This window comes from Lepus europaeus, chromosome 21 (genome assembly GCF_033115175.1).
Source record: "Lepus europaeus isolate LE1 chromosome 21, mLepTim1.pri, whole genome shotgun sequence".
NCBI lineage: Eukaryota > Metazoa > Chordata > Mammalia > Lagomorpha > Leporidae > Lepus > Lepus europaeus.
Window position 1 is genome coordinate 9,037,511 of NC_084847.1, and position 27,456 is coordinate 9,064,966.

A 27,456-nucleotide genomic window follows, 5' to 3' on the forward strand; every position below is an offset into this window, starting at 1 on the left:
GTGAGAGACCCGGGTGCTTCACCCTCTGAAGCCTGCGGCCCCGCCTCCTCCCACCAACTCTCTCACACACATACACACACTCACACACTTTTTCCAGACCGCACCAGGCAGTTCTCTTCCTAAGAAGTGACCTTGTGTGTCTCTTTTATATCTGAGTTCTTGAGAAAAAAAAAAAAAAAAGACCTTCCTTCTCCTCCTTGGAGCCCTGCAGGCCTGCCTTGGGCCCCCTCTGCCCAAATATGCCTTCTCTCCTCTCTCTCCTGCTTCTGCTGTGCAGGTCATCAAAGAGCTCAAATGTGAAAAACTGGGTCTGCGTGGCTGCCGTGAATCTTCCGTGAATCACATGTAAATAAAGTCTGTAGAATGAATCGAGTGATGGTTGGTGATGAAGAAGTGGGAGCTGGGTTAAAGGGGCCGTGGGCCTTGAGGCACCTAACGGAAAAAGCTGCCCACCGGTGGATCAGCCACAAAGGCACACTTAACCTTTTGCAGCCCTGGGCTCCCGCAGCCCTGGGGATGCCTTTGAAGTTTCTACTTTCTCCTTGGGAGGTGTGATCCAGCAGAACCAGAGCAAAAGTCACATTTTCCATGACTTGTTTCTTCTCCGAACAGTGGCTAATCTCTCTCTCTCTCTCTCTCTCTCTCTCTCTCTCTTTTTTCAAGTGGGTAAACTTTTAAATGACATTCTGTTTCAAATGTGTGAGCTTGGGATCTTTGATGTCAGTAGCAGGAAAAAGTGGGTGGTAATGTTGTAGAGTGTGGAAAGCCTGCCTTTTCTAGGTCAGGCTTGAAGAGCGAGAACCGGAGAGAAGAAAGAAAAGGGCGCCGAGTGAAGGAAGGAGAGTGCGAGTGAGCAAGAGAAAAGGCTGTGCAGTCGAAGCCCTGATCCCAGCCACTTCCCTCGTCTGACTCTGGGTCCTGGGCTCTCCCCACCTCCATGGGTCCTGGCATGCTGGCCTCCAACAGCTGTCTTCTGGGAAGGAAGGGGACCGCTGGGCTGTGTGCTGGCCAGAACCATTCAAGGAAGCAGGCAGTGGGCACAGCTGAGAATTTGTTACAAGCCCTCTTGGTCTTTGAGCAAGTTAAGAGCTAGAAGCATAGCAGTGGCACAAGATGAGCACCCAATGGGATCTTTGCTTTGAAAGTTACTGTTTTTCATTAGCTTTCAACTGCACAAGTACTGTGCAAATACCTTTTAGTCGTAGAAAAGCAAACCAGGCAATCTCTACCCCTCTCAACACCTGGCTGACCAGTATGGTCCTTAAGCCTGCATGTGTGCCAAAGGGGAAAATACGAGGCCACTGACATTGCTCTAAATTCTTTTTTTTGATTATACAAGTATTATCAGTCCACTGTAGAGAATTAAAAAAAATGGAGACAAGGATTTTTAAAAAAAAACATTTGTAATCCTACCATAACCCATAGATAACGTCATGAGTTTTCCAAAACTGAGGTCGCCCTGTCCATGCTGTTTGATGACCTTGCTGTGCCCAGCCATTCTGTGTAGCTGCACGCGTCACAGAATAGCAGTTGGGACATCTTTTTATTGGCACACATGTGCCTATTTTGGCCTTACAGTTACGTCTTCTGTTGACAGATGATGTTAATTTTTGCCTTTATATAAATGCAAAACAAAGCTCTTTTTAAAATAGATTTAAGTACAAAGGGAGGGACGTACTTTAAAGGACATACCAAATAAATGTTGCAGATGGTACAACTATGGAAAAATTCTTAGAGTGGTAAAGAAATGACTAAAGTTTAGGAAATACCATGTTAACAGCACTTTTTAAAAACTGTGTAACATCGTGTCATGAGTTGACCATGCATTTGAACTTCTCTGTAACTGAGTCTGTGTGGCCATCTCTAAGGCTAGAGATGACCCTAGCACAAAACTCTAGAAGTGGACTTGACTTGCAGGTTCAAGGGTAAGCCCGGCTGGAAGGCTTTCTTCGATTCGGCCTCCAGGAAAGCGTGATAACCAGGGGCTGTTTTCCTGATTTAAATTCACAGCTGTGAGTAAATGCCTCCCATCAATTACCAGTTCCCTTCTCTGAAAGATTTAATCAACTCCCGCACCCTTGACGGGGTTTTCTTGCTCGCTCTGTTCTAGGAGCCTCTGTAAGTGCCTTTTAATATTTCCATTGTGTGTGTTAATCTTTCATTAGAATTTGATGTATCAGAAATATTTTTAAAAGGCTTAGCTCAATTAATTTCTTTCCCTGCCCTATTATTTTACGTCCTTCCTTACCTGAATCATTAATGGCAAAGAGCGCTGACACAGACTTGAGTTTGGGCTGTTCCGATTAACTCGCGGATGCCGTAAGCGATTCAACAGACCTGGGATCGCACAACAGCGGCCGCACCACGTTTACCCGTGTGTCGTGCGTGAGCGCTCCCGGAGCCTGAGACGTTCCCCATTGGATGCCTGTTTTATGAATGGCCTGAAACGCCTTGCCCAGGGATGTCAGAGTCAGAGGAGGAAGACGATTTGGGGTTTTGTTCTGTTTGAATCCCCGCTGGACTGTCAGTTCCTTGCAGCATAATAGCAGGAGCTACAGCCTCAGGATCAAACTCAGCTGAGTTCTGCATTGGCCAGGGATTGGCCTCGGGCAAGTCCATCCTCACCCCTGGCCCGTGGGGATGCGGTAAGAGTGTCGGTGCCAGACACCAAGGCCATGATGCGTGAACTGTGCTGTGTAGTAGTGGCTGGGCCCAGAGCGCTCTAAGACTCCCGTCTCCCAAGTCAGGCTCACGGCAATGAGATCAGATGTCCTGGGGGCGGAGCTGGCATCGTTGGTTTTAAAGATCCTGGAGGGTGACTCCACATACGACTGTCTGGGAGCCACAGCTCTAAGGATTGGTGGGGGCCCCCGCAGCACTGTCCAGCACAGGGCTCACAGCATGGTGGCTCAGTGCCTACCCCTCAAAAAGCAGCGGGGTGGGGAGAAGATGGACACATGCATGAGATGCTGCAGCCCACTCCCTGCAGAAGGGCCGTGTGGGTGTGCGCTGGAATGGGGAGACTGAGTGGCCAGCGGCCAGCAGATCACATCTCTGCTAAGTCCCCCTCAGGCTCTACAGTAAGATCTTAGTCCCAGCACTAAGAGCCGAGAGTGCCGGGCCTCAGTGTGACCGCATGTGATCAGATGGGGATCCAACAGGTCTCCAGAGCACATATCAAAAGACTTTCCCCGGGCCCAACCCGTAGCGTCAGCCCAGTGACCCTGGAGTCGTGACCTCTGTGCTTTGTGCCGGCGCCCAGGTCTCCAGGCTACCAGCGGTCCTCACTTTGGAAACCCTGGCTCCACCCAAGCCAGTGCGTCTGAGCTCCAGCCTCTTCAGTCGTCTGCACGTTCCCGTCCAGGTGCTGGGTGTGCTGGAGACCCTCAACACGTCACTCATTCAGTGAGCTTTTCCTGGCCCAGTGCTGGGCCCAGAGCAGAGGGAGACCCTCACAGTTAACCCTCAGGATAGCTCATCCCCAGGAGGCCCCAGTGAGACCAGCGGTGCAGTGAGCTTCGGCCTTGTTCCTTTAGAGCCTACTCACTGTATGACAAGGGAAGAGAGCCGTTCCGTGGGCTCTGCAGCGGGCCTGTCGGCCCAGGTGACCCCCAGGCTGTGAGCTGAGAGCCTGGGGTGTGTGTGGCCCGGCCGCTGTCCCTTCTAGGTCAGGGAGCTCCAGTGCGCTGGGTCCAGCCACTTCCCTATCGCCAAGGTATTCTGGGCCTGGTTGTTCTCGAGAGTGACAGATGTGCAGCCGGGAAGGGACTGTGCTTCCTGTCCTGTCTCCTCTTCACTGTCCAGCGAGGGTAGCCATGAACCTCAGCAGCTGTCAAAAGTCAATGACAAGGCCGGCGCCGCGGCTCACTAGGCTAATCCTCCACCTGCGGCGCCGGCACACCAGGTTCTAGTCCCGGTCGGGGCACCGATCCTGTCCCGGTTGCCCCTCTTCCAGGCCAGCTCTCTGCTATGGCCCGGGAGTGCAGTGGAGGATGGCCCAAGTCCTTGGGCCCTGCACCCCATGGGAGACTGGGATAAGCACCTGGCTCCTGCCATCGGATCAGCGCAGTGCGCCGGCCACAGCGCGCCTACAGCGGCGGCCATTGGAGGGTGAACCAATGGCAAAAGGAAGACCTTTCTCTCTGTCTCTCTCTCACTGTCCACTCTGCCTGTCAAAAAAAAAAAAAAAAAAAAAGTCAATGACAATCCACATTAAGTAAACGTAAAAAGTTTCGTTCCTCTGTCACGCCAGCCACATTTCAGGTGCTTAGCCACTTGCGGCTAGTGTGGCACTGGAAAATCATTTTGAATTTTCTTCACTTGAATGAATGGAATTTTAAGTAGCTGCGTGTGTAGTTAGCACAGGTGGAGAGCCTTGGGCAGCACTGTCAGGTTGTGCTGGAGTCCTTGTGAGCCCAGCTCCTCAGCTGCCAACCGTGGTCGTGCTAATCAGGGTGTGCGGAGCGAGAGTGGGGACTACAGCTGTGATGCTCAGTGGCCCTGACTCTCCATCCCTCACTGCCCGAAGCTCAGGGCCACTGTCCCCACTCTTCACAGGTGGCCGCAGTGCGGCAGCGCCCAGCCTAGGCAGGAAGCAGAATCAGTAGGGGTTGCAGTGGGAAGGCTCCGCACCCCTGCCTGGTGCCCACCTGCAGCCCTGCCTGGGACTCATAAGGACCACCTGACTAGCATTTTCCCTCCCTTTTGCCTAACAGAGTTGACTCCGTAACCTCATCCTTGCGCTCCCGGTGTGCATGGAGGCGTGGGATTTGGGGGCCAGCCGTGTTTTAGCATGGAAGTAGATCTGCAGGGCACTCAGCAACAGGGAGTTCGAGCTTTTTTGTCACCTATTATTGCCTCCTGTTGTCCTTGCGAAATCTCCAGTCTCTGCGGAACCTTTCCCTTCCTCTCCCTGTGAGTGGGTTTTTCGCTGCCAACAACCCAGCAAGAGCAGCTGAAGGCAGTGCCGTTCACGCAGCCTGGCCAGAGTGAAGTCACCTCGGCTGTCCTCTGGAAGCAGCCGATGTCTTTGCCGAGGCGGCCGTGTTCGTCTAACTTAGTGTGGCCCACAGAATCTTCTCCAGTGGTTTGGGGTTTGGTTTCAAGTGTGTGTGGAGGAACTTGGATCCGAGTCATTGTGGGTATTTCCTGCCGGGGTCCTGGGAATTGACCTCACTGAAGATCGTGGTATTAGCAGCGTGACCTCGGGCCAGTGGCTGGCTCTCTCACGTCTGTATTTTCTCTTCTGTAGTGTGCAGACACTGGTAACTCGGGCACTGAGTGGTTTTGAATGCGTAGCACAGTGCCGGGTGCTTGTGACACACTCAGTACGCTAAAACCGATCATTGGCTGTTAGCATGTATGGGTTTGCAGATGGGTGGGATTTTTGGCACCAGTGTCTTGGCAGGATTTGTAAGCAGTGTTTGAGGAGAGTCTGTGCACAGGCTGAGTAGTGTCTTCCTGTTGTGCTGGCATGGGTTACACAGCTTCAGCATGGCTGCTGGGTCATAGTCTGCACCTGCCGACTGGCTCGCAAGGGCGGCAGCTTCACTTTCCTCCCCCAATCCCTCACACCTGGGATTGTTCCTGGCCCATAGCAGAGGCACTAAGTACTCGGTGAATTTAATAAACGACCAAATGGAAAATCTTTTTTTTTTAAATATCCTTACTAACCCGCTTGTTCATGCATATTAAAAGTTCCAGTCTGTGTCTTAATTATAAACTCGCAGTTGAAGACCCGAATTAAATTTCAGTGCCTAACCATAGGCAGGAGTGTTTAGTTGCCATGACAATGACTGCAGTTCCCAGGCATCTGCTTTTTTTTTTTTTAATAAAGCTCCACCACCTTTTTTAAAAAATATTTTTGAAAATATTTTCTTTACTTATTTTAAAGGCAGAGTTATAGAGAGGCAGAAGCAGAGAGAGCAAGAGGTCTTCCATCTGCTGGTTCACTCCCCAGTTGGCCGCAACAGCCAGACCTGCCCTGATCTGAAACCAGGAGCCAGGAGCTTCTTCTAGGTCTCCCACGCGGGTGCAGGGGCCCAAGGACTTGGGCCATCTTCCACTGCTTTCCCGGGCCGTAGCAGAGAGCTGGATTGGAAGTGGAGCAGCCAGGATTTGAACCGGCACTGGGCATCTGTTTTACACGCACATGGTTATCATAAGCCCCCAGCCTCTGTAGTCACACCCCACCCTCTGGTCTAGGAGCTTCAGCCCCTGCTTGTCCTTGGCTGTCAAGCCCATCACACTGCACGTGTCTCATTCATTCTCCTCTCCCTGGCCTGTGAGCTCCCTGAGAGCAGGGACGGGGCCTTTTAACTGTGTCTCACCAGCACCTTGCCCCAGGTAGGCCTGAGCACCTACTATGGCCTGGCTCACATGGAATTGACATTCTAGAATATACTGTAAAGGCTTCTAGAAGGGATGGAGTTCTCTTCCTTATTTTGTTCTTCGTGAATTTAATTGCGTAGTTCACATGCAAGTTTGCTTAAAAGAAAAAAACCAGAGATATTAGTTGAGCTTATCAATTTTTATCATGTTTTAAACCTGGTTTACTAGTTTAAGGAAGGCCATCTGAAGGGGTGTGTATTATTACGCAGAGTTAGGCTGATAAGATTTAGTTTCATATTAACCATATCACTTTAAATCACATGCCTTTGAAAGTGTTGTGCTGGTGCCAAAAGTTTAATGGTAATCAGTTTGAACACGAGAGATTAAAAGCACGAGGCAGGGAGTTTGGTTTGTGAGGGCTACAGCTTCTCTTGAAGCCCAGAGGCACGGCTTGTCGCCACCAGAGGTCTCCCATATTTTACTGTGAATGTTTGAAGGATACCGAATTCCCACAAGCTAATTAAAAATCAGCCTGCGGTGCCGGTAAGCATTCACCATGTGAACGAATCTCTGCCAGACGGCCGTAAATGTGTCCCCTGGTAGGAAGTGTAGATGCTCTTTCCCATCAGAGACGAGGTGAGTGGTGTCGTCCACCCTCTTAGTTGGAGAAACGAGGGAACGCGGGCCCACTCAGGTTTGCCTCCACTGAGGCTGCACAGCCTCAAAACCGGCCCAGCTGCACGTCAGCCCCAGGCCCCTTCTCCTTCCCACCCAATCCTGCTTGTCCTTGCCGAGTTAGATTCAGGGAGCTGCTCCCTGTCGCCAGCGAGCCTTCACAGCGACCCCGTTACCGTCACCCCCGCTCCCTTGGGCGCTCTTCCAGTGGAGTCCCTGAAAGAGGAAGTCCGTGGGAAAGAGAGGATACGGCCCTAGTTCCAAGAATCTTTGTCCAGAGTGAGAAAGGAGAGGTGTGTCCACAACCGCACACGCGGAGAAAAACCAGAAGCCCTTCGCACACCTCCATCGCTGGTCCTGGACATCACTGCTGTGGCGTCTCCGTTTCTCAGATAAAGAAACCGAGGCCCAGAAAGGTCACCCAGAGCAGGGGCGTTTCTGCCTCCTTCATCCCTGTAGCCCAGTGTCTGGCACTTAGCAGCCGCCAGGCAGATGCCATGTGGAGGGGCCCTGTGACCACATCCTGTGCAGGGGCACCTTGGCAGCCCCCTGAGACCCAGCCTGCCCTTGCTCACCAGCTGCAGGCTGCGCAGCAGCAGGAGGAGGGAGCTGTACCGAAAGTGGCTTCTGGCTCTGTCTTGCACTGCATAGTGAGCAGCTGAGGTATTCAAATCTTTTCTTGGAAATCTCAAGTATTCCATTCGGCTGCCTCACAGAGTTAGGTAACTTTATTTACCCATGCTGAACAGGGCCATTTTCAGAGAGGAAATTATGCAATGTACTATGCAAATGTGGCATTCCGGGGAGCCGCTGCAGAGATAAGTGTGGTCACCACTGCATTATAAGATCAGATCTGTGCGTCTGGTGGCAGCTGTGTGTCGCTTGATAAGGGCCGTGCCATGCTCTACTTGGAATTACTGCTCATTTGGGTCCTGTTTCTGGTAATGTCATTTTCACTGAGTTGTCTATTTGTGAACTTGGCAGAATGCCAAGAAGGGACCCAACCGGGAAAGCTTCCGCTAGGTGCCCCCCACTGGATAGGCTCAGGCAATCAGAAGGAGCTGTCCCGTGCATGTTCTGGACATGTGGGAGCAAGAAGGTGAAATTTCCACTCTGTGCCACCGGGAGGAGGGCCTCTGGGAAGCTTCCAAGGGGGAAAGATGGAGACGGGGTCGGTTGTCCTGGCTGCTTTGTGAGAAACCACTTTGCTTATTTTACTAGATGTGGCCTGTGTGTTGTAAGCTGGGAGGAAGGACTCCTAGCCATAGAGCTGTAGAAAACCCCAGGTGTGGAAGCAGGTGGAGCTGAGCCTGAGCACAGCGCCACCCCCCAGCCTGGGGGCACCTGCAGCAGGGTGCCCAGCCTCCCCACGCCCTGGGCTCTGGGTCTGAAAATGACACCAGTGGCTCTCCTTCCAGACAGTTCTTGCTCCTGGGCCAGTTGGCAGCCTTCCGTCACGTGGTGCCTGCTCCCATGACTGCAGGACCAAATGACCGACTGACTCACCTGTGTCTGCCAAGTGAGCACTGGTCGAGTATCCTTGGTGGCCCTGGAGTTCCCGAAGACACTAAGATTCTGTAGGGTTAAGGAATGCTAGAAGGAGCACCTTGGGTATCCCCTTGCATCTGAACACTTCCTGGTCAAGTCCCTGGTGTTCAAACTTGGGAACCAAATGGACATTCACGGTGAAGGGGGAATCATGTAATAACCATATAAGAGTTGTGAAGAAGGTAGAAAATGAAGAGTGATGATAGAGCAGGTGAAGTTTATTGGGCCAGCCACAGGTCAGACATGCTGTCGTAACTTGTCTAAACTTTACAACTCCATGAAGTCTGTTTCTCCCGCAACATTTTATTTTGACATCTTTTGCGTCTACAGGAGTACTTAAAAAAGTTTATGGAAGGGGTGGAAGGTTGGCACAGTAATTAAGACACCGCTTCCAACACTGGCATCCCATACTGGGGTTCCAGGTTCAAATCTCCCTTCCTTTTCCAATCCAGCCTGGTGATGGCTCAGGTCAGGTCCCTGCCACCCATGGGGAGACCCAGATGGAGTTCTGGGCTTCAGCCTGGTCCAACTCTGGCTATTGCAGGCACTTGGGGAGTGAACTAATAGATGGAAACTCTCTCTCTGCTTTCCTTTCAAATATAAATAAATAAGCAAACAACATAATGCAATAAAAATACATAGCGTAAATTTTTTAAGTTTGTGAGAACATGGAACTAAAATGTTTATTTGGTGCAAGAAGCTTTCGAAATCATGTATAAGAGATCTTCAAAGTTTGTGGAAAATGCATGTGAAGAAACTATTATGGCTTTTGATAATTTTTTGCATCAAAATATACTTTATTTTTCCATGAAGTTTCTGAAATGCTCTCATACAGTCAACCTGGAAGCCTTGTGCAGTGAAACCTTGTATACCCTCCACGTACATTGTACCACTACTCTCTTGCCATACTTATTCTATCACATACCTGTTCCTCCATCAATCCACCTTATTTTTTAAAATGCATTTCCAAGTAAACTTCAGGCCTCGGCACACTTCCCCCCTCACTAATCCAGTTAGTGTATCATGAAGTAGATCTGGGAAGTCCTTTTATTACCCCAACCCTCAGATAAGGCAAGTGACGCAAAGCCTGCAAAGCCTCGTGCTGGGGATCAACACAGCTAGAAAGTGTTTGAACTTGGCAAATACCACTTCACTGATACCCTGTGAATAACAATTTACTCTTATTTCACACATTAAAAAAGAAGAAGAAATGGAAGGGGGGTTAGTGAGAACTCTCGGGGTCCAGTAATGCTTTGTTCTTATCTTGGGTATTGGTTATGAGTGGGATCTGTACAACTTACATACATTTCTTGATAAGTATGCTGTATTTTAATAGAATGTCTAAAGAAAAAAAAAAGAAAAAAGAAAAAGGAAGTGTTTGAGCTAGCACTCACCTCCAGGCAGGCAGCCCCAGGCCCGGCTCATAGAACAGTGTTTATGGGTAGGGAAACGACTGGAATGTGTTAGGATAGCACAGAGTTTTCAGTGCCTCAGCCAGTTGCTCTTGGCGCTGTGGAAGGGCCAGGCACGTGGAGAGGAGGCCCAAGGCCAGGGCATCAGCAAGGTAGCTGAGGCCATAGCCCAGGCCATCAGCCATCATGGTGGAAATCTTAGAAAAAGCAGCCGATCACTGTGTCCCTGGATTTCTGGATTTTGACAAATGGCCTCCTGTCTCCACAGCTAATTGCTGCTCTCCTTTGCAAATCCCGGGAAGAGCAGCAGTATTTTTTTCTTTATTGTTAAGGAGGCTCGGCTCGTAGGCCTGGCAGTAGAAATCTGCCAAGAGCCACTCCATCCAGGAAATTCTGCACCGCACAGCTGCCCCTTGCCGTGCTGGGAAGGAATGCTTTAGGGAGCTTCAAGACGACAAAGTAATTGATTGCTGCTTGCAGCAAATAACCCATAAGCTGTTGCTGGGTTGATGGAGAAATGGTTACTTAATTTTCTTCAAAGGATTGATTTGACTGTCAGGAGAAGCAGCCAAGCTAATTGAGCATGCCAGTTCACACCCTCAGTGGGAACAATCAGGTCTCTACCTCCTTTTGGTCTAGGAGTGGTGGAGGCCATGGAAGCCCCCTCAGGAATCTGCTGGGGCTCAGGAGGGCCTGGGTATCGACTCTGCAGCCTGCCTTTGAATCTGGGCATTCTTCCTTGTCAAAGCCCTCAAGTTAACTCCCAAGAACACCTGATGGAAGCCACTTTTTATGCCCACCAATGCTAGCGATTTCATTTTGGAGTGGATTTTAAAGATCTATTTATTTATTTATTTATTTGAAAACAGAGAAGCAGAGAGAGAGGAGGAGAGACAGGGAGAGACCTTCCATCTGCCGGTTCACTCCCCCAAATGGCCGCAACAGCCCAAGCTCGGCCAGGCCGAAGCCAGGAGCCAGAAACTTCTTCTGGGTCTCCCACGTGGGCAGCAGGGGCCCAAGAACATGGGCGGTCTTCCACTGCTTTCCTGGGTGTATTAGCAAGGAGCTGGATTGGAAGTGAAGCAGCTTTGACTCGAACCGGCACCCGTATGGGATGTTGGTGCTGCAGGCTGTGGGTTAACCCACTGTGTTGCTGTGCTGGTCTCTTGGAGTGTATTTTTAATGGCACCTTCCCATTGGACTTCTGGTTGACCTACAGCCTGGGCCTGCTTCTCCCCTGTGCCCCCCTCTTCCCAGTGAGTCTGTGACAGGAGCCCCACGACTCATCAGCCTCCATTAGTGACTACTTCGGGCCTTGCCCCTCAACTGCATCTGTCCCTGGGTAGCTGTCCCTTAAGTCACCAACAAGCGTTATTCAGTGCCACCTCCACACAGCCTGATTCCCAGAGTGTCCAGGGTACTGGTCTGACAGCCCCACAAGGGCAGGGCTGCGGCCTGTCTTGCTTACCGTGTGTCTCTGCATCTGAAAAGAGCCCCACAGCAGCCGACGCTCTGTGTCACTCCCTCGAGTGCCACGGGAGTCGGAGAAGGGCTGAGGTCTGCTGCTGAGGGGCCCGTCGAGTGCCCAGGGAAGGGGGACTTGCCAAGGGCAGCCTCGGAGCATTCAGGTGGGGTCAAACCTCCAGGCTGAGCTGGCATTTGCTGGTGCCCCTGGAAGCCCAGTTTCCTTCGCTTGTTCCGAAGGGTATGAAGGTCACATGTGCACATCGGAGCGTGTCCTTGGGAAGTTGCTTGGCCTCCAGCACTCTGTGTCCTCTGGATCGGCGTGCCCACCCGACTGGGACCATGTCGAGCAGCGGCTCTGGGCTTGGCATACAAAAAGCACTTGGTAAACGTGGGCAGCGTCGGAGCTGCTGCCGCTGATAGTCACAGGAGTGAGGGCCCTGCCTCAAACCCTCCGCCTGATTCTCTTGGTGTGCGGCTTCAGACAACCAAAGCCTGTAATGGCCACCTCCAGTGACCGTCAGCGATCCTCATCATCTTCCTGCCTTGCCGATGGAAACTGAGTCGGCCTAGGTGCAGGCCTTGGGGCTCCCTTGACAATGGAGCCCTGTACCTTTCTGGCCTCCCGACGGCTGTGAGGTCCTGCTCTGGGCCTTGCTTGCCTTCTTGGAGCCCCCCGGGCGACTCAGGGAGGCCATGTGCCCTGTTCCCTGCGCGACCTGGCCTCTCCAGAAGGTTTGGTTCTGCTCACTCTATTGCTGATAGAACTTCGCTGTGGCCTGAAACCCAGAGTGTCAGATTTCAAAGCACAGGAATTCAGCTGGCCAGAGATTTCTTCGATTCTAAATGGAGTTGGAGCCACCAGTATAGAGCCACCAATGCCAAGATTTAAATTACGGTATTGCCATCCATATTTTATTATGAAGGGATCATTTAAATACAGCGCAAGTCAGTCAGCCCCAGTTATTGCTCAGTAATGAGCTACAGCCAGTCAGAGGAGCCGTGGAGAAGGGCTGCAGCCCAGGGCCTGCAAAAACTGCCAGTCAAGAGGGTCCTGGTTGGCCCTCCTCCCCAGCCAGGAACAGGTCAGGGTCCTGCCTCCCCGGGGCCCTCAGCCGCCCCTGGTCAGGGAGGCCTGGCTCCATCAAGAACAAGTAAATGGGGAATTCGAGAGTGGCAGGTGTAGGGGAGGGACAGCGTGGGCCCAGGGATAAGGGGAGGCCTCCGGCGGTCCTGTGTCTTGCCTGCTCCCTGACCCACAGACCTTCTGAGAAATGGTCCCGCGCTATGATGCATCGCCCCTTCGGCAGGGACTCACTCCGCCAGGAGCCTGCACTCAGACACAGGGTTCTGATGAAAGTCAGGGTTTGTGCTGAGAGGTGCCCCAGCCACCTCGGGCAGCGACCACCACAGGTGTCTCTGCAGTGGGTGCGGGCACGGCCCAGGCCCCTCTCAGACCACTGTGAGAGTCCCACAAGGGTCAGGTCTTTTCTGTCAGTGAGGAACCTGAGACTCAGAGAAGGAGGTGGCCTACCCACGGTCACTCCATTGTTAATGACAGAGCTGGGATATATTTTTTTAAAGATTTATTTATTTATTTGAAAGGTGGATTGAGAGAAAGAGAGGTCTTTCATAAAGCCAGAAGCCAGGAACTCCATCTGGGTCACCCAGATACTTGAGCCGTCATCTGCTGCTTTCCCAGTCACATTAGCAAGGAGCTAGATTGGAAGCATGGAGCAGCGAGAGCTGACCCAGGCACACTGACCCTGGATGTGGATATACCAAGTGGCGGCTTACGCCACAGCCCCGGAATGCCCTCCCCCGGAGCTGGGGTTGGAGGCTGGTCTCCGTGGCTCCAGAAGCCAGGTTGTTTGTACCAGGCCAGGTTGTTCTAATTCTGCGTTTCCTGGCAAGGCAGCTCTTCCATACCTTTTCCTTTTCTCCCGTCTTTCCCCACGCTTCCATTCTGTTGGGAGTTTCTGCACGAGTTTCCCTTCGTTCTGCTTAATCCTGCAAAGCCTCTGAGCATGCAGAGGAGCCAGCCCACGCTCTCTCCCCAGCAGGCCTGCTGAGATGTGGTGTATGGGCCCTGGCTGGTGCCTAACGCGGGGTAGCATGTTAAGTCTGCCGGGATACAGCATGGATTAACGTAAACCACTGTTGTAATGATCTGGTGCTGAAAATAGCCACTTACACACTAGTGGCTTAACACAGCGGTGCTCATTGGCTCACACATATTTACCTTGCCCAGGGTTCCAGGCAAATTGCTCAGTCTCTGCCCCTCCAGCTGGGGACTCGAGGATCCACAAGGGGCTGGCTGTGGGCCTGGGACCTCGCTTCTCCCTCAACCGTCTCAGTGGCTGCTTGGGCTTCCCCACAGCATGGTGGGTAGGTTCCAGAACATTTTTAGGATCTGACCTCAGAAGTCATATGGCATCACTTCCGTGGTACTCTTTAAGTCCAGCCAATCACAGAGACCCTCCTAAGTCCAGGAGAAAAGATGTGGACCCCACCACTTGAAGGGAAGAAGCTACTTAAGAAGAGCACACAGGGCAGGGCTTACTGCTGTATTCACCTTTCCGGAGTACAGACCATCAGGAAACCCATTTCCATGCCCCACCAGCCCATTCGGTTATGCCAAGGAAAACGTCTCAGACCGGTACTAGTTTTAGAAACTCTCTAGCCCTTAGATTTCCCTTTTTATCAAAAGAACAAGCTTTAGGCTGTAATTTAATAAAAGTTTTTTTTTTCTTTCTTCATGGTCTTCTTCCCTGCCATGAGAGAGGAAGTACCAGGAGGTTCTCTTTGCCAATGTGTCGCCATAATACACAGTCGGTAGCAAAAGTATAACACAGGCAACATGGGTGGCGTGCTGCCCCCTGCGAGAGAGAAGGCAGGGAGAATGTAGCCTCGTGAGAGCTTGGAGGGCTGCAGATAACACATTTTCCCTTTTGCAAGTGAGCACATCACACATGCACGAAAGTCAGCATTCGACTGTGCTTCCCACCCAGCTCTTTCCTCTGGAGACGCAATGGTATTACGTGACCTGCCGGTTCCTTCCAGGCCATTGGCACGCAGATTTGCACCAAATGAACGAGCATGTTTTACCGAGGTTTTCCCTCATCGCTGGACAGGTGGGTCTTCATAGACCCACAGGTTGCTCTTGATATCTCTTGGCCCACGCATGCGTCTTTCTTGGGAATATACCAGTCACGAAGTCATAGGATGTGAAACTTTCAGTTTTAATAAATAATGCTAATTTGCCCTTCAGAATGGCTGGGCTGATTTGTTCTCCTACTTGCAGCTGGTAAGAGTGCCAGTTTCTCTTCATCCGTACCAACACCTGATGTTACCATTTTTTATTTCTGCCAACCCAGTGAGTAGAAGATAGGATCATGTCTTGATTTAGTCCCTGATTTCTCACGAAGCTGAGCAGCTGCGGTGTGCTTACTGGCTGTCTCCGTTCCCCAGTCTTTGACTCCTTCCCATTCACTGCTCTGTTCATCTCTGCCTCTTAGATCCCACACTGTGTTCTGCAGTTTTGCTACGGAGTCCTGTGCCCCACCCCCTTTGAGGTGAAGCTGGTTGGGGAGGGAACCAGCAGATGCAGATGGGCAGTGAGATCTGGAAGGTGTCTTGATAGGTGACCACAGAGCCTCGTGACACCTGTCACCTGCACTGGCCTCTCTGCCACAGGTGCTCCCAAGAGTCAGGCAGGAGGTTGCCGAGGCTGCTGCACACTGTGACAGAGCTGCCTGCTGCTGAGTCCCTCCCACATGCCAGTGACCCTCCCAGGACCTCAGCACCCAGCACGCTCCCTTGGAGTCCGGGCAGCATCCACATGTGCGTGGGGGAAGGCTGTGTGCCAAGGCCTTAGAGAGTGGGCACAATTGAGCTCCCCGGACCACCCTCCTAGGCTGCTCCTCCCCCCAAGATGCTGTGACGGTCTGCAGGCAAACTGCCTTGTCCCTCAGAGCCACGGATGGGAATGGGCACAGCCAGCGGGTAAGCAGCTGGGGGTTGGGAGGGGACAGCCAAGTGGCCCACAGGAGTCACCTCAAACCAGCATTTCCTTGATCTCGCCAAAGGGCACCTTCTCTCGGAGCTACTGTGTTTCTCCTTAACTGCCCCCGCCACTGTGAGAAGCACCCTGGCCCGCCACGGCCACCTTTCAGGCTTCTCGCGAAATCCTCCGCGGCTCTCACGGGGCTTTCATGTCGCAACTGCCCTGCTGAGAGCAGTTCCGCTTTGGGGTTTTGTCCTTCCTTTTCTGTGCTTTGTGGTGGAGGTGGCAGCGCTGAGCTCCCCCCAGGCCTGTAAGGCAGTTGGGCTGTGTGAGGGATTGCCTGTGGCCAGACCCCACTGTCGCTCACACACATGATTGTGACTGCTTGTCCAGGCCGAGCCCTCGGACAGACCTCACCTGTGCACTGAGAACAGAGGACAGCCAAGTTTGTCCTGTCTGAGAGGGAAAGAGGAGCGAGAAGAAAAAGCAGCTATCTTTTCCCCCTATTTTTAAAAGGTAAAATATTCTTACTGAAAAAAAACGTTTTCAGTATTGCTAAAGAAAATAAACCTCATGGAAAATTTTTATGAGAATGAGTATGATCATGTCTATTTTTGATAATTCAGAACACTAGATATCCAGTTTGGAAGTTAAAATTCAGGGTAAAACATATTTTAAAAAAAAAAACAAAAAACCTTTTAATGGCAGGCAGTGATCTGGTGGTTAAACCACCATTTGGGATGTCCTCGTACCATATTGGAGGGCCTGGTTTCAAGTCCTGGCTCCCCTACTTCTGATCCAGCCTCCTGTTGATGTGCTCCCTGGAAGGGAGCATTGATGGCCCAAGCGCTGGAGTCCCTGCACCCACAGGGGACATCCAGATTGAGTTCTGAGCTCCTAGCCTCCACCTGACTCACCCCTGCTTGTTGTGGGCATTTGGGGAGTAAACCAACAGGTGGAAAATCTGTCTCTCTGTCTCTTCTCCCTCTGTCTTCCTGCTTTAAATAAATATATTTTTAATCCCAAAAAAGAAAATCCCCCCCCCCCCAAAAAAAAAAATCCTTTGTCAGGCTGTTGGGAAAGCAAGAAGAGTTTTGGCTCTAGTTAATCAGAAGACTGACATAGAGAGAGGGACGGACGTTTGGTGCTGGTGTTCAACTCTGGAGGCATCTGGCTTGCGGGGGTGATGCTATGCTGGGGAGCAGACACAAACACGAGGCCTGCAAAAGCTGGGAGGAGGGGCTGGAAACATCCACTCAAAGCAAGAATCCGGGACAGGTTACACTTAACCCTCAGGATAGAACTGAGCTGTGTGTCTTAGGGTTTGCTAGAGGGGGAACGAGCTTACCCATCATCCTTAGATACAGATGGAAGAGGGGCAGGGGGAGGGGAGAACACCTGCGCTCCAGGTCACTATCTGTACGTTTGGGACCTGAATCTTGTGTTGCCTCCTTACCCCTCATAAGTTTAAGGCCAGTCTTTGGTCCGAGTGCTCCAAGCATGACTTAGTGGGCTGAGTGACACATTCGACAACAGGAAGATAATAATGCAGAACAAGCTCAAAGTGGGTACTGAAAATGGGCAAATGTAGTGGTATATAAAGTATATGGCTATAAGGAAATCCCACCCCCAACTCCTTACCCTTCCTCCTAATCAGGTTTCTGTTAATGTTTGGGCACACTGCTCTCACTGATACTTCTTGGTAGGAATACTTTTTTTCTTCCATAACATATCAACTCAAAGTAATAAAATGTTTAAAATTGTAATGTTTTCCACTGTTATCACAGTTATTTGTAAATATGATTTTATATAGGTTTTTAGGTGTATTTCAAAAGAATATCTTGAATACTTTATCATTTTTAAATCATCTGAAGCAATACTAGCGGCACATGGAACAAAAATGAAAGTTCTCCCATTCGTACTCCCCCACACACACTCCTCCCCCAATTCTCACTTCCCTCCCCACAGGTAACCACTGTTCACAGTCTGGTTAAACATAACTTTGAAATGGGTATATAATTTTCCGCCTAATGGGAAAAAAAGCATACGCAAAATATTCCCCTATTTGGGGACATTTTGGTCGTTTCCTGGTTCAGCTGTTTCGTTTCAAACATGCATGGCAGAGGATTCCATTGGAGGGAACTCCAAGTAGTCCAGGGTATCTCGAGCAGTCCTGTTTCCTGAGTCGTCAAGGACACACACTAACTTAGACGTGGAATTGGGAGGCGGGGTCCAGGCCTGTGCCAGGAACCCCCTGTGCACAAGACCCCACACTAAATGGTTTTCTTTTCTGTTCTCAGCCAGTGCACCAAGCACCATAAGACAGGTGACAGCTTTCCCATTTTACAGATGGGAAAACTGTGTTTCCTAGGGGCCGGGTGCCTTGCCCAGGATCCCACACCGTGTGGTGGAGTACGTGGCTGTGCATTGCTAGGCGCCATGGGAGGACTTGGTGTTCCTGGCACAGAGCAGGGACTGTTGTTTGCCTGTCTTCTTGTAGTTGAGGCAAACACCATCCCACCTGTCAGCTGCCACCAGGTCTTAAGGAAGTGCGGCAGCGTGCCTGGGAGTCTTGGGATGCTGGATGTTTTGAAGCTGTGGTAGGAGCTCCTTTGTAGGTAAAGCATTTTGAGGGGGTAGGCATTATCCCAGTTTTTTAGATCGGCAATCTGAGGCCCAGAGAGGTAAAGAGACTCAGCCAAGTATAACTCACTGAGGAGAGGCTCGAACCCTGGTCTGGGTGACATGAGACCTGACCCCTTACCACGGAGCCCTGCGGCACAGGAGAACCAGAGGCAGCCTGGACGTGTCCTTCAGCCCGGGCAGCTGGACCGAGCCTCATTCTGCTCTCCACTCTCTCTCCTAGACAACAGCGACTTGATCGCGTGCACGGTGGTCACCAAGGATGGCGGCATGGCCCAGCGCTTCCTGGCTGTTGACATTTACCAGATGAGTTTGGTGGAGCCGGATGTGTCCAGACTGGGCTGGGGAGTGGTCAAATTCGCAGGTCTTCTGCAGGTAAGATGGCCGAGAGCCCCAGACTCTCTTCCCTCACACGCAAAATGCCATCATCTTGACAAACAGCTTATTTCAAAGGCAGAGTTGCAGAGAGACAGAGACAGAGAGAGGAAGAGAGAGGTCTTCATCTATTGGTTCACTCCCCAAATGGCGGCAACAGCGATGTCTGGGGCAGGCTGAAGCCCAGAACCCCATCCAGGCCTCCCACATGGGTGGCAGGGGCCCGAGGACTCAGGCCGTCTTCCTCTGCTGCCCCAGATGCGTTAGCAGGGAGCTGGATCAGAAGTGGAGCAGCTGGGACTTGAGCTGGTGTGCATGTGGAACTCCAGGGTCACGGGTAGCACCCTAAGCCCCGTCCCCATTTTACAACTAACTTGTAATGGTACAGGGAATATAAATGGAGCTTGTCCCTGAAAACACCAAAGCCTTGCACAGGTGCACAGATACGGGCCAAGGCACCCTGACCAAAACCGTCAGTCCTCTCCCCGCTGCAGGAGATAACCTGTGTCGTCAGTCTTGTCCTTCCACACCTGGCCGTCTGCCAAGTGCATGGGTGACTGTGACAACAGCGGCTGTTTTTTAGAATTGTGTGTAGTCAGCCCTTTGTATCCACAGCTTCTACATCTGCAAACTTAATGGGGGACAGTGGTGTGTGTGCTGAACATCTAAAGGCGTTTTGCCTTCTCGTGTTATTCCCTAAGCGATGCAGCATAACACTATTCACACAGCATTTTCACTGTATTAGGTGTTACAGATAACCTGGAGGTGGTCTGAAGGGTGCAGGAAAGCATTGCATAGGTTATATGCAAATACTTTGCCATTTTACATGAGGGACCTGAGTACCTGTAGATTTTGGTAGCCACGAGGGTTCCCAGCACCAAGGCCCTGTGGATCCTGAGGGATTACCGAACATATTACTTGAGAAAAACAGAGTATGATTTATGGTGTCACATTGACCATGTTCTTTTTTTTTTTTTTTTTTTTTTTTTTTTGACAGGCAGAGTGGATAGTGAGAGAGAGAGAGACAGAGAGAAAGGTCTTCCTTTTTGCCGTTGGTCCACCCTCCAATGGCCTCTGCAGCCAGTGCATCTCGCTGATCCGAAGCCAGGAGCCAGGTGCTTCTCCTGGTCTCCCACGTGGGTGTAGGGCCCAAGCACTTGGGCCATCCTCCACTGCCTTCCCGGGCCATAGCAGGGAGCTGGCCTGGAAGAGGGGCAACTGGGATAGAATCCGGCGCCCCAACCGGGACTAGAACCCAGTGTGCTGGCGCCGCAAGGTGGAGGATTAGCCTGTTAAGCTACGGCGCCGGACATTGGCCATATTCTAAACTGTGCTGTTTTCACTCAGTTGCATAACTGTAGCAAGGCGTGTGTAGCCTCTTCCAGCCATACTGCCATGACCGTGTTATTTCCTGGTGCACCTGAGCAAGACTTCCCTAGGCAGGTAACCAAGAAACTGGGGGCACCTGTCGATAGAGACCGCCCAATTCCTCTCCACAGTGATGGTTGCCACAGCAACTCAGGAGAGTTCCCCTTGCCTCATCCCTTGTTCAGCAGAGCTAGGCTCTGAATGCCAGGGACCGAGTTGGAGCTTGAGGTTTTGTCCTATTTGTCAGCGTGATGCGTGGCTGAGAACAGCGCTCCAGCTCTCCCCTTGCCACGCCCCTCCCCCCACAAGTCCGGAGACACAGCCAAGTCTGCTTCCAGGCAGTCTGTGTCTTTGCTCGATGGTCCTAACACCTTTCTGTTTTGTTAAGATTTCTTTATTTATTTTTAAAGACCTAAAGAGAAAGACATCTTCCAGCCACTGGTTCACTCCCCAAGTGGCCGCAACAGCTAGGCCTGCACGGGACCAAGCCAGGGGCCCTGAGCTCCATTCGGGTTACCCACATGGGTAGCCAGGGCCCCAGTCCTTGGGCCGTCTCACACTGCCTTCCTGGGCACATTAGCTGGATCGGAAGCAGAGAAGCTGGGACTTGAACTGGCGCTGTGATAGGGGATACTGGCATTGCAGGCTCAGCTCCCCGCACCACAGTGCTGGCCCCCAGTCCTGATTTCTTGTAAGGCCCTGCCCAGGCTGACTCACCTCTGCCTGGCCGCAGGATGACCTGCTGGCTGTGGCTGGTTCTCCACAAGAACCACCCATGTGTTTGAAGAAGCTCCTGCAGCCTCAGCCCCAATGTCCTCTTTTTCAAGGCCTTTCTATTTTTATACTGTCTTTTCCAGAGGATGATGTGAGAAACCACTACAGAAGAATCTCATTTTATTTATTTTTATTTTTATTTTATTTGAAAGGTAAAGACCGGTAGACAGACAGAGGTCTTCCATTTGCTGGTTCCCCAATGCAAATGCCTGGAACAGCTGGAGCAGGGCCAGGCTGAAGCTAGGAGCTCAATCTGGGTCTCCCACGTGGGTGGCAGGAACCCAGATACTTGAGCCATCAGCTGCTGCTTTCTGAGGTTAGACATTAGCAGGATTGAAAGTGAAGCCAGGGGGCTGGTGCTGTGGTGTAGCAGGTGGGGCTGCTGCCTGCAGTGCTGGCATCCCATATGGGCACCAGTTCGGATCCTGGCGCTCCACTTCCAACCTAGCTCTCTGCTATGGCCTGGGAAAGCAGTAGAAGATGGCCCAAGTCCTTGGGCCCCTGCACCCTCGTGGAAGACCCAGAAGAAGCTCCTGGCTCCTGGCTTCTGATCAGCACAGCTCTGGCCATTGTGGCCAATTGGGGAGTGAACCAGCAGATAGAAGACCTCTCTCTTTCCCTGCCTTTCCTTCTCTCTGTGTGTAGCTCTGACTTTCAAATAAATAAATAAATCTTAAAAAAAAAAAAAAAACGAAGCCAGGACTCAAACTCAGGCACTCCAACATGGAAGGCAAGTGTCCCAGGTAACATCCAAACCACTGTGCCAAACCTGCCCAGAGCTTCTCATTTTACTTTATTTTTTTTTAAAGATTTATTTTATTTGAAAGACAAAGTTACAGAGAGAGGTAGAGACAGAGAGAGTGGTTCCATCCACTGGTTCACTCCCCAGATGACTGCAACAGCTGAGGGAGCTGTGCCGATCTGAAGCCAGGGGCCAGGAGCTTCTTTCAGGTCTCCCATGTGGGTGCAGGGGCCGAAGACCTTGGGCCATCCTCTACTGCTTTTCCAGGCCATAGCAGAGAACTGGATCGGAAGAGAAGCAGCCGGGACTAGAACTGGCGCCCATATGGGATGCCGGCACTATAGGCCAGGGATTTAACCCACTGCGCCACAGCGCTAGCCAGAACTTCTCATTTTAAAAAAGACTTCCGGCTGGCACCACGGCTCACTAGGCTAATCCTCCACCTGTGGCGTTGGCACCCCGGGTTCTAGTCCCAGTTGTGGTGCCAGATTCTGTCCCATTTGCTCCTCTTCCAGTCCACCTCTCTTCTGTGGCCTGGGAAGGCAGTGGAGGATGGCCCAAGTGCTTGGGCCCTGCACCTGCATGGGAGACCAGGGGAAGCACCTGGCTCCTGGCTTCGGATCTGTGCAGCACATCAGCTGTAGCGGCCATTTGGGGGAGTGATCCAATGGAAGGAAGACCTTTTTATCTGTCTCTCTCCTTCACTGTCTAACTCTGCCTGCCCCACCCCCCCCCCCCAAAAAAAAAAAGACTTCCATGTAAGACATTTGTGTGTTAGGTGACTTATGTGTATGTAGCAAAGCTTATGGTCAGTTTCCTTTAGAATTTAGTGTTTTCCTGTCCCTGAAAGACTAATCCATTTCCTCCATCAGACAATGAAAGCCACATAAACTTTGGTTTTTTGAGGGATTTGTGTTTTTCTTTGTTTTCTTCAAGATTTGTTTATTTGAAAGGCAGAGTTGTCGGGGGTGGGGAGAGACAGGGAGAAAGAGAGGTCTTCCATCTGCTGGTTCAGTCCCCAAACGGCCGCAACTGCCAGGGTGGGGTCAGGCCAAAGCCAGGAGCCAGGAGCTTCATCCGGGCCTCCCATGTGGGTGGTATGGACCCAAGCACTTGGGCCATCCTCTGCTGCTTTCCCAGGAAGTTAGCAGGAAGCTGGACTTCAACCAACGCTTTTGGTCATCTTCCAGTAGCCACTGTGTGTCAGGTCAGGCTACGTGCCTCGCTCCCTGCGTCCAGTGTGTAAAATGTCTCATCCAACGTCGGCCTCTCCAGCGCGTTATTTCCAAAGGGCCCGTGCCAAAGGAGATGGCTGGGAACCATCCCCAGCGTGCATCTGGTGTACAGCTTCTTCAGCATGTCCCCACTTCCTCCAGCCGTTCGGACTCTGTGTCTGCCTCCTGTCTGTGCTTCTATCTCAGTCACCTCAAAGCTTGGTGGGGAGCAGGTGCTCTGGGTAGAGTCCGTTCTGAGGTTTCGGACTGGACTTCTCCCCGGCACACGTGTGACACCAGTTTCTAGTCCACCTTTCACACAGAGCGCTCTTCAGATCACTGCCAAGTGCAGCCCTCCCTGGCCCTTCTCAGAGTCTGCTTTTTCCTTTGGAGACCAGAAGTTTCCCAAAGGCACACAACTGGATTCCAGTGATCCCTTCCTAAGAGAAAGCAGGAGGAAATTGATTAGGAAATGAGTGATTATCTGAGATCATGCCAGATGGTGACAGGGGTCTTGGCTTGTTACCTCCGGTTTCTCAGAACTGTTAGTTTGCCTGCTAAGTTACCAGTGGCCCCTGAAAGAGGCTGCTGTCCCCTTTTGGTCAGCATCTGACTCAGGTTCTCAAGAAGGAGGGTTTGGCTGCTACTTGACATACCTGCAGTCCATAGCAGAGTGCTGGCTCCAGTCCCCTTCTGATCCAGCTTCCTGCTGGTGCATCCTGGAAGGCAGCAGATGTTGGCTCAAGGGCTTGGGTTCCTGCCACCCATGTGGGAGACCCGGAGGGAGCTCCTCATTCCTGCCTGCATTCGGGCCCAACCCTGCCTGTTGTAGGCATTTTGGAAGGAAACCATCTGATAGAAGATTGTGTGTGTGTCTGTGTGTTTGTGAGAGAGAGAGAGAGAGACACTCTGCCCTTCAAGTAAATGAAATTTATTTTAAATAAATTTTAAAATAAGTATTAAAAAATAAAAGTCCTCCTAGAAACAGGTCCTAGCCACCACAGGCAGTGTTGGCTCCTTTGGAGCACTTAGGCCTCCGGCCTGTCTTCTGGACCTGGTCTGGTTTGTGCCCCTCTTTGTCTCTGGAGGTCCCCTTCAGAGCGGGGTTGGCCCAGGCCCCTCTGTGGCTGAGACTCAGACCCGCGGCCGCTGAGCAGGACATGCACGCTGTGCCTTGGTTCCTCCCCGCAGGACATGCAGGTGACTGGCGTGGAGGATGACAGCCGCGCCCTCAACATCACCGTGCACAAGCCCGCGTCCAGCCCGCACTCCAGGCCCTTCCCCATCCTGCAGGCCACCTTCGTCTTCTCGGACCACATCCGCTGCATCATCGCCAAGCAGCGCCTGGCCAAGGGCCGCATCCAGGCACGACGCATGAAGATGCAGAGGATCGCTGGTGAGGGGCTGGCCCACAGCCGTCCTTGCCCTGGGGGCGGGAGCCGCCCCAGCGCGGACGTCGAGAACCCCCGTAGCTCCTCTGGAAGTGGACACAAATAGTTCAGGGAAGCTGCTCCTCACGTCATACTTGCTCGGTGTCTGGTTTCCAGAAGGGCTTGGCTTGTAGGTCTGAGAGCCAGCCCTCCCTAGCAGGCAGGAGCCCTCAGTGAGGGACCGTGTGTCACTCCTCTGCACTGCTGTTCCCAAGGCTGTGGCCGCAAAGTGCTTAGACTCTCCTGTCCCACCTGGGATCCTCTTCAGTAGGGTCTGTTCCACCCATTTTACAAAGGAGCAAACTGAGGGTCAGATAGAGGCTTGCTGCCCCAAAGTCCCGCGGGCAGCAAGGTGGCCGCGGAGCTCGTTCCTGCCCGGCTCTCTTGAGGGGCAGCCCTGCTTGCTGAGGACGGGGGTCCTCAGCGAGGCCCTGAACTGAAGGTGCTGGTGCTCACTGAGGCTCGTGGTGTTCTCTTCAGTGGGGAGGCCTCCTGCGAACCCCCACACGACAGGCAGCTTTGCTCCGGGCCGCCGGGTCCAGGCACCAGCAACCATTCCCGTGAGGTCGCTGTGGGGGCGGGGGAATTTCTGAAGAAATAACCTAAAAATAAACACTCCATCGGCTGGGTTATTTCCAGCTGCAGGCCTTCCTTGTCGAGGCGCAGGGCCTGCCTCCCGCGTGGTCCTCCCCACCTTACTCTCATTTGGCTGAAACGTGGCCTCCAAAATCTTTGCAGCAGCATTTGGTAATGTGCAGAGTGGCTTCAATCATTCAGCCCCTTTCTTTCAAGATTTATTTTCAGAGGCATTTTTTTTTTTAATGTAAAGCAATTTCTCATGGCCGGCATGAAGGCCAGATATTTCATTTGAAAATTGAGAATTATGCTGCAAAGTGGCTGTTGGAACTAACGCCTTGGGTATTTCTTAAATTGATTTTTAAAAGCCCCTCCAAATTGACATATCATGAGACTTGTTTGTGAAAGGGAGAACAGCAGCTGAGACAGAGAGACATGCCCCATAAATACACCTGTCCATGCACAGATGTGCTGTCTCACACGCACGCTCTCGTGCACACAGCCCACGTGCGCAGGTACCACATTCGCAATGACAAGTGCACTGAGCACATAGAGGCCTTCTCATCATTGGTCTAACATTGTGTGATGACTGTGCATGTGGCGGTTACATTGTGTCCGGTGTTGAGTCACCCAGAGATGATTTAACCCCTTTGGGAAGATGTACATAAGTTATATGCCAGTCCCGTTTTACATAAAGAACTTGAACATCCTCGGATTTTGGTTTGGGTAGAGGATCTGGAACCCCACAGATACTGAGGGATGGTTGTGTGTGTGTGTGTGTGTGTGTGAGAGAGAGAGAGAGAGAGAGAGAGGATTTTCAAGACAGAATTGGTCCCACATGCATTAGGGTCTGAGGTGGAACCAGCAGGCAAGCCTTGATGAGAGTCCTTTATGCACTGAAGCCGTGAATACAGTGTGGAGGCTGGCCTGGGACCCCTTTTTTCTTAGCCCCATTCTTGGCCTGAACCCCTTGTCAAACACACAGTTGTTTTTTGAGCCTTAGTAGATCTTTTATTATTATCTTTACTATTATTCATTGATTCTGTTTATTTGAAAGGCAGAGGAAGACAGAAATCTTCCATGTACTGGTTCACTCCACAAATGAGCCAGCCCCTGGGTCACGTCACACAACCCCCCCTCCCTGCCAGGTCACGTCACCACCTCCCGTCCTGCATACTGAGAGTGTACTGTGGTGTGGTTTGCCCGTAGCCCTCCTGGACCTCCCGATCCAGCCAACAACCGAAGTCCTGGGCTTTGGACTCGGCTCCTCCACCTCCACCCAGCACCTGCCTTTCCGCTTCTACGACCAGGGCCGCCGGGGCAGCAGCGACCCCACGGTTCAGCGCTCAGTGTTCGCGTCTGTGGACAAGGTGCCAGGTAAGCCAGTCCCAGAGCCTGCGCCGTGGCTCGTGCCCTTCTGGGTGGGGCTGGAGAGCGTCGCCTCGCCTGCGCCTCCGTGAGCTGCCCTTCCTTGCTCAGAACCCAGGCACCGTGAAGCACCAGCCACTCAGAACTTACCAGAGGGCCAGGTTACACGCAAGCACACAAGTCAGTCCTGCCTTTCCCTGTGGGGTTCGCTTTGGTGGTGTGTGGAAGGGCTTCCCAGAATTCACACGCAGCAGTTTCTTTGAAAGTTCTTGGACATACTGAAACCAGTAGTGGTGAGGTCGTGGGAGAACAGCTTCCTTCTCCACGTAGGGTGACTTGCAGGAGAGAGCGCCCGTGGTTCCTGTTCGGGGCCCAAGGAAGTGACGCTTGAGAGGATGGCCCTGGGCAGCGTCCGTTTCTCCGACCTGGAACATCTCTCCCCACTCTGACCAGCACTCCTCTCACCCTGCCCCTGCCCTCCCCAAGGACGCACTTGAGGGGAGAGTTCAAGGTGGGGCTGGCAGAGCAGGAAGAACCTCTCCTGCAGACGGGCTCTCTTCTGCTCTGACAGGTCTGCTTCAGCAGTCCGTGTGCACCCTGGTCCCTCGAAAGAGAGCCGGCCACACTCCCCACCCCCACAGCGCTGTCCCTCCACACGGAGGGCTGCGGCTTGCACTGTGCGAAATGTTTTCCAAAGCAGTTAGGGACTTCAGAACATAGGGTGGCTGTCAGAACTGCCCCAAATCCAGCGCCCAAACCTCCTCCACTGCCCACCGGCACCGCGTATGGTTTATTCTCGATTGTTTCATTTGATTCATCCACGTTAAAATGTATAAGCTGTGGACATGTGATTTTTAAGGATCCAAACATAGGCCTTCTTTGCTCTGCAAGTAACCACAGTGAACAGTTTCTTGCATATCCTGTGGGAGCGTGTATTTGTAAGTCGTATGGGAAGGCATGGGGTATGTGGTTCTGCACCCGCTTCACTGACTGATGGACCGGCTTGCACAGTCGCCCAGATGAGTCGACGTCATCCTCACTGTGTGGCATTTTGACTTGCAGATGAGCCAAACACTTTCCTAACCCTTTCGTATTCATCAAAGATCTCTGTGCCATTTCCAGTGTTTTGCTTTTACAGTGTCACAGTGAACACCCTTGAGGTGTCTTTGTGTAGTTGTAGAAATTTCTCATGTCTGGGGGATAAATTCCCAACAGTGCGTCTGCTGGGTCCAAGGGAAAAGGCTCTGACCATGTTGCTCTCCGTCCCAACGTGAACGCTCGAGAAAAGTGCCACAGTTCACTTGCCTTGTGAATTGTTTGCATTCTCAAAACCAACCCTAGGCTGCGAGACTTATCGTGGCACCACCTCTGTTCTCAGCTAGGAAATGCGAGACAATTCTGCCTGGGCCAGGGCCAGGGCCAGGAGGATTCTTTGTTAAAAAGTTCTCCAGGTTGCTTCCCATTCTACAGCAACGGTCACTGAGTATACCTAACTGAGGGCTGAGAGCCCAGGCTAACTGAAGGCAGAGTG

The 27,456-nt window shown here is 51.9% G+C and overlaps 1 protein-coding gene across 2 annotated transcripts in view; it reads left to right on the forward strand.

Annotated features, from left to right (window-relative positions):
- CLEC16A (C-type lectin domain containing 16A) overlaps nt 1-27,456 on the forward strand; it is a 204,697-nt gene that overhangs the window by 129,325 nt on the left and 47,916 nt on the right. For both annotated transcript variants that reach the window (XM_062180005.1, XM_062180006.1), the window contains exons 19-21: nt 18,302-18,453; nt 23,743-23,947; nt 25,767-25,934. In XM_062180005.1, coding sequence (XP_062035989.1) covers nt 18,302-18,453; nt 23,743-23,947; nt 25,767-25,934 — 525 coding nt within the window. The remainder of the gene's footprint in view (nt 1-18,301; nt 18,454-23,742; nt 23,948-25,766; nt 25,935-27,456) is intronic.